This window comes from Ambystoma mexicanum, chromosome 4q, assembly GCF_040938575.1.
Source record: "Ambystoma mexicanum isolate Mex_15411 chromosome 4q, UKY_AmexF1_1, whole genome shotgun sequence".
Lineage (NCBI taxonomy): Eukaryota > Metazoa > Chordata > Amphibia > Caudata > Ambystomatidae > Ambystoma > Ambystoma mexicanum.
Window position 1 is genome coordinate 512,213,788 of NC_090928.1, and position 14,562 is coordinate 512,228,349.

The following is a 14,562-nucleotide window of genomic DNA, read 5'->3' on the forward strand; positions in this document are numbered from 1 at the left end:
CCGTGGCCCGGGAACGAGGGCACTGTGCAGGAGTGGACCCCTCCACGTCCAGAAGCAGCACGCGGGGAGCGGACAGCGACCGGATCTTTGTGCAAAAGGCGAAGCAGCACTCGCAGGGCAACGCTATGCCAAGTGGTTTCCATAAACATACGCCGGATAGAAGTTCTTTCTAACACTACTAAACAATTAAGCTCTTCGCTGGCCCATGAGCTTGGTTGCAGCATCTTCGGCTGCAATGGAAAAGTCGGCGACGAGAGGATTTAATATTTTTGAGAGCCCCTCCTTAAGTGCAATTTAACATTTGATTGAGGGTAAATTTAATTAAGACTCGGGGGTTGATGAGGCTGCCAGCAAGACGAGCCATTTGGGCGATGCCAAACGAGGAGACTCCAATATCGGAGGATGTTCCGTCACTTTTAAAGACGCTCAGATGGAAGTAAGGCGCCCTCTCCACACGATGTTCGTGGGACACTCATGCGAGCCGAGGGCACAACTGCAGGGGCGGACGGGCTCGAGTTCCCCGCAGGTTTGTGGCAGAGCCGTCCCATGGAGGCCAGGCCAGGGTCCACCACCGACACTTGCCGTTATTTGCCGGCCAGTGACATTCCCTTCGATGTAAAGCTGAACTCTTAAGTAGATTACAAATAGGACCGTACAAATGTGTTTACATCTCATGGGGATCATGGCTGCTCCATGTCCGAGGTCACTGTACACGATAGATGTGTTTATTGGTGTTTCCCCCCCCCTTCAAACCTGAAGCGTCTATTTAAACGAAACTTATAAAACCCAAAATAAACAGATTTTTTTGCCGCAGTCAATACGAGTTATTTTTTCCAAAACTTCCAAACCAAGACCGGGTTCCGATACATACTCGAAGCCCCGTTAAATGGGTCATTTTGTACATGTAAGCTGTCTAATTCGAATTTCATTTATTCAGAATATCCGCAAGCTAAAAGAACACTCCGGGTATATTTGTTCGATTAAAAAACAATCTTGCATTTTTACGTGAAAATGACTAAATTCTTTACCGATGTTTACAAGCAAGGATTGTGATGTTTAAGCATTGCTCATGTAGCACTGAACTTACACTGTAGTATTCTCGATTTGTAATTACGGCTTTGCTTTTGACAAGTAGCACCAGGAATTATTGTAAGCTTGATGGGGCATCATGGCTGCTGTCCCAAGGCGACTACGAATCGCATACTCCACACACTGGAAAAAAGTATGACCGGTGTAATCTAAAACAAGGCCAAACAGCCAACATAAATAGAGCACGGCGGGAAGTGTAGCATCCAATAAAAAAAAAAGTCTGTAAAAACATGCACTTTGGCCATCTGCATAAACCGGCCTAACGGAAAATAAAAACGAACATACCATTTCGTCATCAATATAACCCGCCTCTTGATCCTAGCAGATCCAGCCAGAGCTGTCCACAGGTGGGTGGCGTCTGCACGTCCAAGCATGAGCACGCGGCTAGTAGCAGCCGAAAGATGGGAGGGCTGGACAAAGGACGGCCAAGTCTAAACATTCTTAATGGATGAATCTAAGGTTATTGGGTGACCGAAAAATAATCACCAGACACTACCGGGATAACAATTTTAAACGAATGCACGCTTCTGCGAAAGGTACCGGGCCAACCTTTAAAATAAAGCGTTTGCTTTGAAAGAAATACCCATAGGCTTTCTACAACTAAACTGCAAAGGATGCACCGAGCTATTCGTGTTTCCAGACTGTTCACAGTGCAACCGAGAAAGGGGGCCTTTAAGTGCGTTTTACTAGCCGCGCAAAAGGTACGCAGCACGTTCACATTAAAACAAAACTGAACACAAAACTTAAAAATAAGCAGGCAGCGTGACATGTTAATTTTAAGGCTTTGCCAGGCCAATAACGAGAACGTCTATTCGAGCTTGTATAAGTCGCACATGTGTGAAGTAGGTGAAACTCATTAACTGAAGAGGGCCACAAGGATGTGCACAGGAGGGGAGGGCGTCTGGGCAAGGGGGGGGGCGGCATATAGCGGCTGTCCAAGATCCCACAGGCCTCCAAGATATACTTTTTAGTGAGACATGGTGTAGTTTGATGGTCACTTACAAAGAGTATCAAAAGTTAACTTCAGTAAACATTTTACCAACTATGGTAGAAGGCAGCCTCCACACAATGTTCCATTTGTTTACCTCGAAAAGTAGCGAACAGAGTGGTTACCATAGCAGCAGAGCAAACACCACCCCACCCCCTTGCACACCACAATTATTTCTTGATCACACATTCCATTTTAAATGGCTTGAGGCAACACCAGACCAATTGCTGCGGCTCATTTTAAGTCTATGGTTTAAATCAAACCTTACCCATGATATACAGAGGAAAAGCGCAAAAAAAATGCATTAACATTTTTTTTCAAAAAATCACAAGTTCCTCCCGGGTACTTCTCATGTACCCATTTCGTTATTTAAATACGAGAAATACTCATTTTTACTTACCAGACTAAAATAGTTTCCATACAACGTCCAATACTTAAAAGCCACTTTCAACTTAAGATAAATATTAAAATACACGATTAATGCAATGCACATTCGAATAGCTTGATAAACGCCCACAAAATACACCTATTTAAGTTTTCCCCGTCAACTTAGTTTGTTAAAAAAAATCTTAAAAACGAGACTTGGGCGATGACAGTAACCTGGTTTCCATTCATTACCCTTGCCCACAAATAAGGGACTATGACAGACCGAATGCACACATTCCCCTAAAAACAATAGTCTCCTCTGCAGCAATGTGGGGCATTTTAAAACTAGACACTCATATACAACTCACTTTACATAATCTCTTTGGAAGTAATCGGTCCTAGCATTGACTTTCAATGTGTGAAACCGTTCAATCTAAATTTGATGCGCCATGCACGAGCGGTTAAGTGGAAATGGTCTCAACGTTAGAGGCTGTATACCCGATTGACCCAACTTTGTACAGTTTTAGCCTACTCAGATAGCAGCCATCCTCAATTTTATCCCATATTCTGCTATTGTTGATTGCAATTTTCGAAGAACTCGTTGCAACACAAACTTCCAACAGGTATCCTCGAACGTTTACAAAAAAATAAATCATTAGCATGCATCCTACTGTCACCCCAATTTTAAAATACAACCCAACTATTGCGTTTGCAAATCGACCATCAGGATTGAACAACAAGTCTAACGATGCTGATGGTCACAGGCTGCAGCAAACGCCAAACAGCCATCCATATATGTCCCTCCAGTCAAGCCATTTTCCATTTCCCAAAGGTACAAAGCTCCGTACAGGACTGCAGGTGTCACCTTCGCTCAAATTCTATTTTATAATTCTATATAAAACCTTAAGTAAAGGCCACCACCTTTTTTACACTTTGGTTTTTTACTTTCTAGCAAGAACCATAAGCATAGATGCATTCTCCAACTTCCTCAATCCCATTGTCCACATTTTTTAGATCACTTCTTACTATGAACAAAAATTCGGGATTTCATCATTATTAATGACCAAGTTCTCACGCAAATAATCGGCTACCCCTTCCAATCGATGTTGAGGGCCAATGGGGGGTTGATGGAGAAAGATCAGATCCTCTGGATAGGCCATGCAGTCAGCCCTCTAATTCTCCCAGTTTATGGGGTTAAACCTTCACATTCTCCAAGAACCACAGATACAAAATGTACAGGTTTAAAAAGGGTCAGTGTCAAAACATCCCTGTCCGATACACTTCCCAAGATGCAGACATGGAGAGATCTCCCTCATAACTCCAACTTCATTATTTGAATGAAATAAGCAAATTCATAAGGCCTGGATCAATCATCCCCGAAGCACCCCCTCCCCCCCAAAGACTTATTCCAGGGTCTCGGCCTGGCGACTGTCAAAAGCAGAGGCTACATCCCAAACTCCTTCCCCTCTGCATAAAGGTAGGAGAGGACCACCCAACTGACCAGCCCCCCATTCCCTGCCTAAAGCCAGTTTGCATAACATTCAGCCTCTCTAATGACACACCCTACCCAGACTTTAAAGAACAAAGCCAGCTGAAATTCCGGATGATGCATCAATGCATTTCTGCACATTATGCATTTGCTTCAATGGCAATATGCAGCCCTTTTGTTATCCAATGCGTATTTTCAAGTTGCCTAGAACATACCACAACTGCAGCGGAATTCACTTGGTGGTGTGTGGCCACAATATTTCCAGTTAAAGTGTGCTTCTCTTAAACACCCCACCACACAAACGACCGGTCATTCCCAAATCCAAAAGTATTCAACTCGTAACATCCGGTCTGGTTATTAAAGCAGCACAGGTAGCCCAGATGACCATCATGCAAACACACTAACCAGTGCTCTTTTATAGGCCGATAAATCCGGCCTTACTAGTCCAGACGTGAATTGTTGAATAGTCGTGCTGTGGTACATTCTGATCAATGCTTTATTATAGGTGGAGAACGAATGTATTGAGAACAGATCCTCTATTGTGCGGTTTAAAGTGGGCGATTTTTATATAAATAATGAAGTCCGGACACCCCTATACATCTTCAAAGTAAACTGCCATCAACCAGGGAAAGAGCTATATTTATGACTATGAACCCATACAGTACCTTTGGTGTACTGTTTAGTATGACACGAGGGTGCCAAACAGCGGCAGGCTTGCAAGAGACTCGACCCCAGAGTCCTGCCAAGATTCTCTGCAGAGTAAAAAAAAAACCACATCCCATTGGGAGAATTCAATTATATGGCTACCTGAAGCCCAGAACGTTTGTCTAGTCCACGCTGGTTGGAAGCTGGTCATTTTCACACTCATTTTACAAAATGTTCCCCGAAGCAACCTGGCTTACCTGCACATTTCAGGGTAAATCAGGTAGCCCAAGCGTAGTCTCTCGAGCCACACTAGTCACATGATTCCTCCCAGATCCAAGGGTTGAACCAGCACCCATTAACCTATACAAAGAATCCTAGCATCGACCTCAGAACGGTCCGACTCGGATGTGAACCAGTGTCCTGCAAGACAACCGACCAATTAATCATCTCACATGGCGTCCTCAAAACGGAGGCGACACGAGTCAGAAGAGTACACCAACCTCCGCAGGGGCAATTTAGAATCGTTCAAAGTTATCCTCCACCTCTCCCAAAAAAGTCATACGGATATGCAGACTCTTGTTACAGTAGGGAGTTTTCCCTGCCAGCATTCTATACCAGGGTAGCATTGCACAAAATAAAAACGAAAAACATTGTAATCTTCACTTGAAGGTGGCTCAGAAAAAACCTCCGAATTGTAAAAGATATCTGTGCAAGCAGGGTGGGAGAACAGCACACACTGCCATCACTACGGTTTTAAAACAATAGCCTATTTAAGTCTTGATGCCTTACAAGTAACGTTTCTATTGGAGAAACTGTATTAGAGGGTGCTTTAGTAATACTGCGCGTCAGCTGCTTCTCTTGAGATGAGGAAATACTTCAGTCACTAGACTTATCAATTCATGAGACAGTGGCAAACGAACAGATTACAAAGATCTCATGTCGATGTTATATAACCAAGTGATAGGGAGAGGCTGGGTCAACTCGGGTTCTAGTATTGCCCCCTACAGTGGGGGTAAACTTGGATTCCCATTTGGGAGAAGAGCACAAGAGGGTGGTTTTAAATTGAAGACATTAGGGCAGCCCCAAAGAAGATTGCATTCTGTGAAAACAGATTTTGGTGATTAGGTTCACTCGAGAGTCTGCTATGGTGCACCAAGGCGAGCACGTTGCCCCCGAGCCATCCTCCCAAGTCAGGTGGTTCGAAAAACGTTACCAGTGCTGTATACAATTCCACAATTAGAATGTGTACTATTGCAAAGTTAGGTTTAGGCTCCTCCCATCTTTACTTGCATGAAATCTGAGATTTGTATCTGCAAAGGGGTGTTACCCTTCCGGATTAAACGAATACACCAACAGATGCCTGCTTTGCACCACTGCTGCATCCATACTGCATGTCGTGGAAGCCACACCCCACCCTCAACCAATTTTGCATTTAGTCTAGCTTTGTGTACATTTCCAAAGTAAATCTCCAGTGCGACAAGAACATTTACTTAGGTGCACATCTAATGCGGGCATAAGAACATCGACGTACAAGAAACGTAGGCGCATTGAGTAGGCTGGTTCCGCGGGGCTATTTGTTTTCCAAGGGAAGTGATTCAAAAGCTACTGCTAAGCCCACAATTCGACATTTCACCATAGAGCCAAGAAGTGATTCTAATGTTACTGCCAACCCAAAACGCAGCATTTCAGAATAGCACTAAAGTTATTCAAAATCTGCGAACCCAAAACGCAGCATTTCGCTAGAGCCAAGAAATGATGCCAATGTTCCTGCTAAGCCAAGATGCAGCATTATTTCAAAGCACTAAGTGACCCCCAAGATGCAGCACTTTAGAATAGCGCCAAGAAGGTATTCAAAGGTTACTGCTCACTCACGACGCAGTATCATTTTTCTATAACGGTAAGAAAAGCTCAAGTGATACTTTAAAATAAAATAGGAGCTTGGGCCTCTGTGCTACATCTGAACAAGTTTGAAAACAACTGAAGAGAATATTTAATGAGTGACACAAAGCACACGAGTTAAAAAAATGTTGTAACATCTTTATAAAACAAGCCAGAAAACGAAATTCTTACATCAAGGGGTAGCACGTTGATTGCTTAAAACCAGCCACTGGTTGGCATGGGTATTTTACAGGTCCTAATACAAATGGGTGACTTGCACAACTGAAACAAAGGCAGTGATGTGAATTGACAAAACACCAATTGCCTTCTAAAAGCAAAGACGCATACACATTATCAAAGCAGTCAGCAATACATCTCAAAGCACGAGAAATAAACGGGTAGAAAGGTCTTGCGTAAGAAAGTTAAAATTAAAAAGGACACTGGTGCTTTATAAAGATGACGTTTTCGCATGTTGAATAAAAATGCAGGCTTCAAGTCTACGCGGTTTCAGGAACTTCGCAAAGGCTTATTTCCAGTTGTATCTCCCTGAAGAGGGTGGCAGAGGATAATTCCTTCCAGAGTTATAGGGCTGAAAATTAACAAAAGAAGGCTTATTTAGCAGATCATAGTAAATGCAGTACACAGCCTGGTTCCTACTGCACACTTAATACACCGCTTATACACAAAGTTGACTGAAAGGGCCAACTGCTGATGCACCAGCATTGTTTTACTGTCAAAGGAATTTAGATTGCCAGACATACGTATGTGTGATCGAAGGGATCTGAATGACCAAGTAGACAGGAGAGCCACTCCAATAGCCAAAAGATCCATTTACACATCGCAATGTTCTACAGTACTCACAGCAGCGCATTCAGCAGCAACGCTTCAGCAATAATTCACTTACGCATAGCCAACACCTAGTTACAATTATTTGCTAAACAGTTACACACCAAAACAAAATGTAATCACCCGTTTAACTCAAACCTCAACCATTGCTATTTTACCGATTTCATATTTTTTTTAAAAAAGTTCCACGCGTTTACTCAGAAATTTTTGATTGCAAAGAATTTAAAATAAATCAGAAATAGAAATGATCTACAAATATTGTTTTGTGTAACAACTTGAACAGGAAAAACCTTTCTTTTTTAACTGATGCATTGTCAAATACATCTAATGGAAAATCGTTTAATAACTGACAAAGCAGCAACCATGGTTGAATACAAACAGCAAAGCAAAGCATTCCTCTACTCACTAGTAGCAGCGCTGTATTGGAATGTAAGACAACATAGGATCACATTTAGTGAACCAGCTTTTAGGGTAATAAATTGCCAGTGGCTCATAGGAAGTCTATGTATGGAGTGACCAACAATCCCCTACAGCGATGAACCTAGGCACACTGCCACTATTACATTGCGGCATCGATTTTAAGGTGAAGTAAGAAAAGAATTATTGCAGCACAGATTTTCCCACTGCGCTGACTGACACCCGTCACCCTCCCTAAAATGAGGTCCCTTCCTATCTATGTGTGGAGCTTTTGGGCACTGGTGCCGTTGAAACTGAAAAAAATGGACTCCGGACCAATTGTCTTAAGTGGCAGATGGGTAGCTCCGACATTTTGACACCTTTTTAGCGGCACTTACATTTGCCAGCACATTTAAAATGTTTTAATGCAAGCGAAAAATGTCTCCAAGCTGGATGTTCTAGCTCGCATGTTGGCTACATGGTGTTTCAAGTCTTGCATAATTCTAGACCTTGCTCTGCTAGAGGTTGGATCTGGCTAGTTACCTGTCGTGCTCTCTCTGCCCGGTCATCACGTCTTGGAGGATAACTACTTTGTCCGCCCTGACCCCCATGGCGGTCTTGTTGGTATGACGAACCCTGAGAATGCAGTGAACGGTTCCAAGACAGCAAAGGCTCGTTTCCGAAATTTCTAAGAAGACAGAGAAACAAGGTTACCATTCATTTATTTTTGACATTTGTATAGCACGCCAAAGGCACCTGGTTACATGCAGGCCTAAAACTTAAGACAGGCATAATACAGAGGATAGTCCGAGCAGAGATGAGCTAGGTGGCAAACCGTCATAATGCACGGGCGGTGTCCTAGCCCAAGTGAACTAAGAGTCTTGGTTGACTAGCCATTTTTAGGTTTTTGCGGAACAACCAGTAGGAGTCCGATCTTCGGGACGGGGAAGGTGTTCGTGTTTTTCAGCCACCAGCAGGAAGCAGCAGCCCCCTGCCCTTCACGCTTGAATGTGGTTATCGTGAGGATGTGCGAGTGATATAAGGCATGTGAGGATCAAAATAAAAACAAGCCTTCAAATGTCAAACTGCACCGCTCTACGGCTCTACCGCCAACTGCACTGAAGACAAGAAACCGGCCCGGAAAGCCCATCAGGAATGTAAGGGCACACGGCAAGACTAACGCTGAACATTTCACACGCTAAAAACAAGCAAGAAAATAAGGCTTGCATTAATCTATATAGAAACAGCAATGCATGCAATGAAGCGCTACCAACAGATGCAGTACAGGAAGTGTTTGCAGGGACCTCAAATGCAACAAAAATATCCCTCAAACCAGCCTGCTTCCACTATCCTAAAAGTAAACATTCCCTGTGAAGGAGAAAAGCCGTTTCCAGCAGTCCCCACCCACGGTTAATTGCAGGTTGCAGGGAATTTTGAATCTAGAGTAATGGGCCTTGGCGGTTTCTCCTCATCCATTATTCTGCTCAATATTGTCAGGTCTCATCAGGGAAAAAAACCTTTTCAAGTCCTATTGATGCGGTTTTCAATTGACCGTGGTGACCTAGCAACATAGGCACTAATTGGCCAGGACTGGCTGACATTTGTGTACAGTTTATATGGGAACATTCAACACGTATCTAGTTTGCAAACTAAGACGTCAAACGGAAAGACATTATCTTAAGGATACAAAAAACAAATCTAGGACGCTGCATGAATGCAGCATAGTGGGATACAGCTCCTAAATCTGGGATAATGGTAAACTACACACTGGGCTGCTACATGCCTCACATCGGACCGACTACTTTCTACACCTCTCAAGGTTAAAAGCTAATGCCACTTTGAATAATTGATTTGCACTAGCTCAAGTGCTTACAAGTGTTAATTTCACAAGTACGGGTGGAACACAAAAAAGTGACGAATATCTACAAAGAAGTTTTCTACCACCCCAGAAGGAAAAAAAAAACCTTCTGTACAGGACAATTCATGGAAAATATGTAATTCATGGAAAATATGTCGGGTGGCACAAGATTAAGTGGAAGACCACTGAAAAGCAGCATTCACAAAAGAAAATTATCTGGGAGGAAATAATGTCAGTCCCATGCAGAGTGTTCTGTATCCACAAGTGTGGTGGTGAAGGCAGGTCCAAAGAACACGGGTCAACACCTGATCGTTCTGCAGTCTGCCACCAAAACCGACACATTGCTCAATTGTAAACTCACGTTTTTCTCCGAACCGAGTTGTCATTAGCATTTTCAAAGCAAATACCTATTTTTTGAAAACTTAAAATCAGTTCTTTGAAAATTGACTGCAGGTTGAAAACCGGCAATTCAGTGGAGACATTGTAGCGTAAAGGGCAACAATTAGGGAAATGGGGAGGTACCCATGCAATGACTTCCAGGACTTGCAAGGAGTCATTTAATCAAGGTACACGAGTCTAATGCCAACTAGAAAGCGATGTGGCGGGTCAAACCATCAGACTGAAGAGGGGCAGATGGGCCATTTGAAATGTATGTGAAGAAAAAGGTCAATTGAAATCTGAAATTACTAACGCATTAACAGATGGGGCATTGCTTGGACAATATCACAAAGAACACGTGACACGCCAATTTACGAGCGTGGAGGGACAAAACAGTTAGAAAGGGTACGTGCCACAAACCAGAGTACTATACAAATACAAAAAAATAGAGCATTGTAGGGTCAAAAATGGAGGTGAGGCGGGTGGAGCTCTCTTTGGCCAGTAAGTGAAGTTTAAGCCAACCCTTTTAGAGATGCAATCGGGGTTGGCTTCGATTTTGCTGGACAGTGACTTCCAATGGACTGGGGCAAAAATCGGGAGAAAAGAACAAGTTACTTTCTTACCTGGTAACTTTCTTTCGATGGGATGGTCCGACGACGTATTCCATATCTATGACAGGTAATGTCCACAGCTGTGCTGCTTCGGAAACATTTTTGGCGTCTGCGTCCTCGCCGTCCCCGAGGACCTCCTCCGACGGCACCCGATGTGATAAGTAGGACGCACGACGGCCATAGCCTCAGTTATAGTTTTTTCCCAGAACGTGTGCCACCAGTTTTCTGCCAGTCAGACACACGAGGCCTTGCGGAATGCAAGCTGCAATCGCAAAAGAAATTCTGCAGCAGGGAAGGCAGGGAGGGAGCGATATGGAATATGTCGTCGACCATCCCATCGAAAGAACGTTACCAGTTAAGAAAGTAACTTGTTCTTCGAGGGGATTGGGTCCTCCCACGTATTCCATATCTATGACAGCCTCCCAAAGCAGTACCAAGCAAGGAGGTGGGAAAGAATTTAGAATACAAATTTAGCATGCCCAATCAAATTACGGAATAGAGAACTGCCTTGCCAAAAGCCAGATCTTGCCCCCTGATGGAATCGAGGGAATAGTGACGTACAAAAGTATGTACTGAAGCCCAGGTGGCTGCATCATAGATGTGACGAATAGGAACTCCCCTCTGCAGGGCAGTAGACGCAGCCACTCCTCTGGTAGAATGGGCCCGCAAGCCAGACGGAGGGTCCTTACCCGCCAAGCGGTAACACTCGGAGATGGCTAAAATAATCCAACGAGACCAAGTCTGTTTCGTCACAGCTTGTCCCAAACGCTTTCCAGCATAACCAATGAAAAGTTGATCGTCCACTCTGACCCGGGACATGCGCGAGATATAAAAAGCTCAACGCTCTCCTAGGGTCAAGCCTATTGAGCCTCTCCTCTTCCTTACCAGGATGCGGAGGAGGATAGAACGCCGGAAGAACAACCTTCTGGCTCAAATGAAATTCCGAAACCACCTTCGGAAGAAAAGGACAACCCTGTCCTTGTGAAATACAGTGAAGGGTGGCTTAACTGAAAGTGCCTGTAACTCACTCACTCTGCGAGCGGAAGAAACTGCAACTAAAAACACAGTTTTCAGAGTTAACAGCCTCAAAGGGCAAGAATGTAAAGGCTCAAACGGAGCACCCATAAGAAACTTAACAAGGTTCAAATCCCAACCTGGCACCAAAAAAGGTGATGGAGGGAACACATTAGTGAGCCCTTTCAAAAGCTGTGAAATTAAAGGAATCTTAAAATAGGAACACTCTTCAGCCGAGCGCTTAAATATGGACTGCGCCGCCAGGTAACCTTTAATGGTCCCCCACTTGCAAGCCCCAGTGGGCCAAAGAAAGCAAAAAAGGCAAAACCATGGGAATGTCGCATTCAAACAGATCCACATTCTGAACTCTGCACCAGTCGCAGAACTTTCTCCAACGGCACAGAGACTTAGTTGCCGGCCGCCTGGCCGAGAGCAACACCTCCATCACGTCTTCAAGGAGGTCCCAATCATTATACCTCAACCTTTCAGAAACCAAGCGTGAAGATTGAGGGATCTGACCTCTGGATGGAGAACCTGACCCCCCCCCCCCCCTCCCATGAGAGCAGATCGTCTCGGTAGGGAAGACGACGTGGAGGGCAGATGGACAAGTCTAGAAGGTCCGGGTACCACGTCCTCTGGGCCCACGCTGGAGCAATGAGGATCATCCGGGAACCGAACCTCCGTAACACTTGCGGGATGACGGGGACTGGAGGAAACGCGTACAGCAGTGGGAATGACCACTCCAAAAGGAGCCTTGGGAGACGCGTTCGTGGTGGAGGAAATTCCCGCGAGCAAAACCTTTCGCACTTCCGGTTGACACTGGAGGTGAAGAGATCCACTTGAGGGGTCCACCAAAGGGCGAAGATATCCAGGAGAATCTACTGAGCCAGCTCCCACTCGTGAGAGATCGTGCTCTGCCTGCACAGAGCGTCCGCCGTCTCGTCGTCTCCGGCCAGATGAACTGCCGAGATCGAAACTTCCTGCTGGATGGCCCAGAACTCGAGCTGCATTGCCTCCCTGTACAGCGGAAGTGACCCTGCCCCCCCCTTTTGTTGAGGTAGTGCATGGCCACCGTGTTGTCCGTCAGAATCAGGACACTCTTTCCGCGCACAGTCGGCAGAAAAGCCTTCAGGGCTAGCCTGACGGCCCTCAGCTCCAACAGATTGATATGGAGTCTGGACTCCGACAGAGACCAACGACCGCTGTCAGCTCGTTGGCATGAGCTCCCCATCCCGTGAGGGATGTGTCCGTCATGATCGTCACCTCCGGCCAGGGCAGCCAAAATGGGGCAACCTTCATCAGATTGCCCTCGACGGGCCACCACAGAAGGTCCCGGGCTAACGAGGGCGGCACCTAAACAGGGTCCTACAGCCTGCCAGAGGACTGAGACCACTGGAGCTTGAGCGCCCACTGCAAAGATCTCATCCGCAGACGAGCCTCTGGCACCAGAAGAATGCAGGACGCCATGAGGCCGAGCAGTCAAGAACTCGTACGCTGGGAGAGTCTGGGCAAACTGGAACTTGTGCACCATCTGCTGAATGTGAAGAGCCCTCACCTGAGGAGGAAAACACTGCCCCAGGGACGTGTCGAGCACTGCTCCGATGTACTGGAGGCGCTGCGTTGGTGTCAAATGGGACTTCTTTAAATTGAGGGAGACGCCCAGCCTGCGAATGGAGTGGCAGGTGACGGACAGATGATACAGGACTTGCTCGGGAGAGCTCCCCCTGATCAACCAATCGTCAGGTAGGGGTAGACGTGAATCCCCCTTTCCTGAGATGCGCTGCCACCACCACCATGAGCTTGGTGAAAACCCTCGGGGCGGAGGTCAATCCGAACGGCAGGACCCGAAACTGAAAGTGCGAGTCGCCAACCGCGAACCTCAGGTGGTACTTGTGCTTCGGATGGATCGGCACATGGAAGTAAGCATCCTTGAGGTCGAGAGACACCAACCAGTCCTGAAGTTGAAGGGCCTGGAGGACTTGAGAAAGTCACCATCTTGAACTTGTCCTTCCTGAGGAGTTTGTTCAAACCGCGCAAGTCCATGATGGGTCTCAATCCCAGTCTTTCTTTGAAATCAAAAAATAAGGGGAATACCCATCTCTTGTTCCTCTCCGCTACAGGCACCAGTTCTATGGCACCTTTCTCCAGCAGGGCTTGAATTTCCTGCGCAAGGAGCGGATCCGGACTCTTCAAAGAGGTTCCCTGGTGGATTGTTGTGAGGCCTCTGCCGAAAAGGAAGACAGTAGCCGTGGGTTATGATCTCCAGAACCCACACATCTGAAGTAATGGCTGGCCACTCTACAAGATGCTGCGCCAGCCTTCCCCCAACCGGCGAACCATGGGACCTGGCCTCATGACTGAGTGGTAGCGGCTGTGGCGTTGCCTGAGGGCAAAGAGGCAACTGCCCGAGCAGCCTTGGCACCTCGAGTACCTTTGTTTCCACCTCTGGCACTCTTACGATGGCCACTTTGACTGCTAGCTCCTCTCGCTTCACTGAAGGACGAGTAATAGGGAAAGGAACCTCCCCTCCATTGCTGTCCCCTAGGACGAAAAGGCAGAGGTTGTCGAACTGCAGCACCCAACGACTTCGCTGCAGCTTTGGACGTCTGCAACCTCTCAAGGCTCTCGTCAGCCTTGCTGCCAAAAAGGTGTTCACCGTCAAAGGGCATGTTGAGGAGCCGGGACTGCACATCAGGAGCAAACCCAGACTTCAACCACGCAAACCTGCGCATTATGGTGCTCGCCGCCATGGACCGGCTGACACAATCTGCCAAGTCCAAACCCGACTGAACGGCCTCACACATGGCATCCTTGCCATCCTGAACCATAGCAAGGAAACCATCCTGTTCGTCCCCTTCGGGAACATGATCAGCCGCTAATGCAACACAGTTCCACAGAGAGTGCGTGAAACGAGACAAGGCACATATGGAGTTGGCCGCCTGAAGCGCCATACCCCCAGAAGAAAACACTTTCTTCGCCCAGCCGTCAAAACGTTTGTCGTCCC

General features: G+C 46.1%; 1 protein-coding gene across 1 annotated transcript in view; it reads right to left on the bottom strand.

The window, feature by feature from the left end:
- Positions 1 to 6,593: 6,593 nt before the first annotated feature.
- The window catches only part of XRN2 (5'-3' exoribonuclease 2), a 376,513-nt gene continuing 368,544 nt past the window's right edge, over positions 6,594 to 14,562 (bottom strand). The window contains exons 29-30 of the mRNA XM_069608066.1: positions 8,241 to 8,385; positions 6,594 to 7,044 (exon numbers count right to left, since the gene is read on the bottom strand). Coding sequence (XP_069464167.1) covers positions 6,982 to 7,044; positions 8,241 to 8,385 — 208 coding nt within the window. The 3' untranslated portion in view covers positions 6,594 to 6,981. The remainder of the gene's footprint in view (positions 7,045 to 8,240; positions 8,386 to 14,562) is intronic.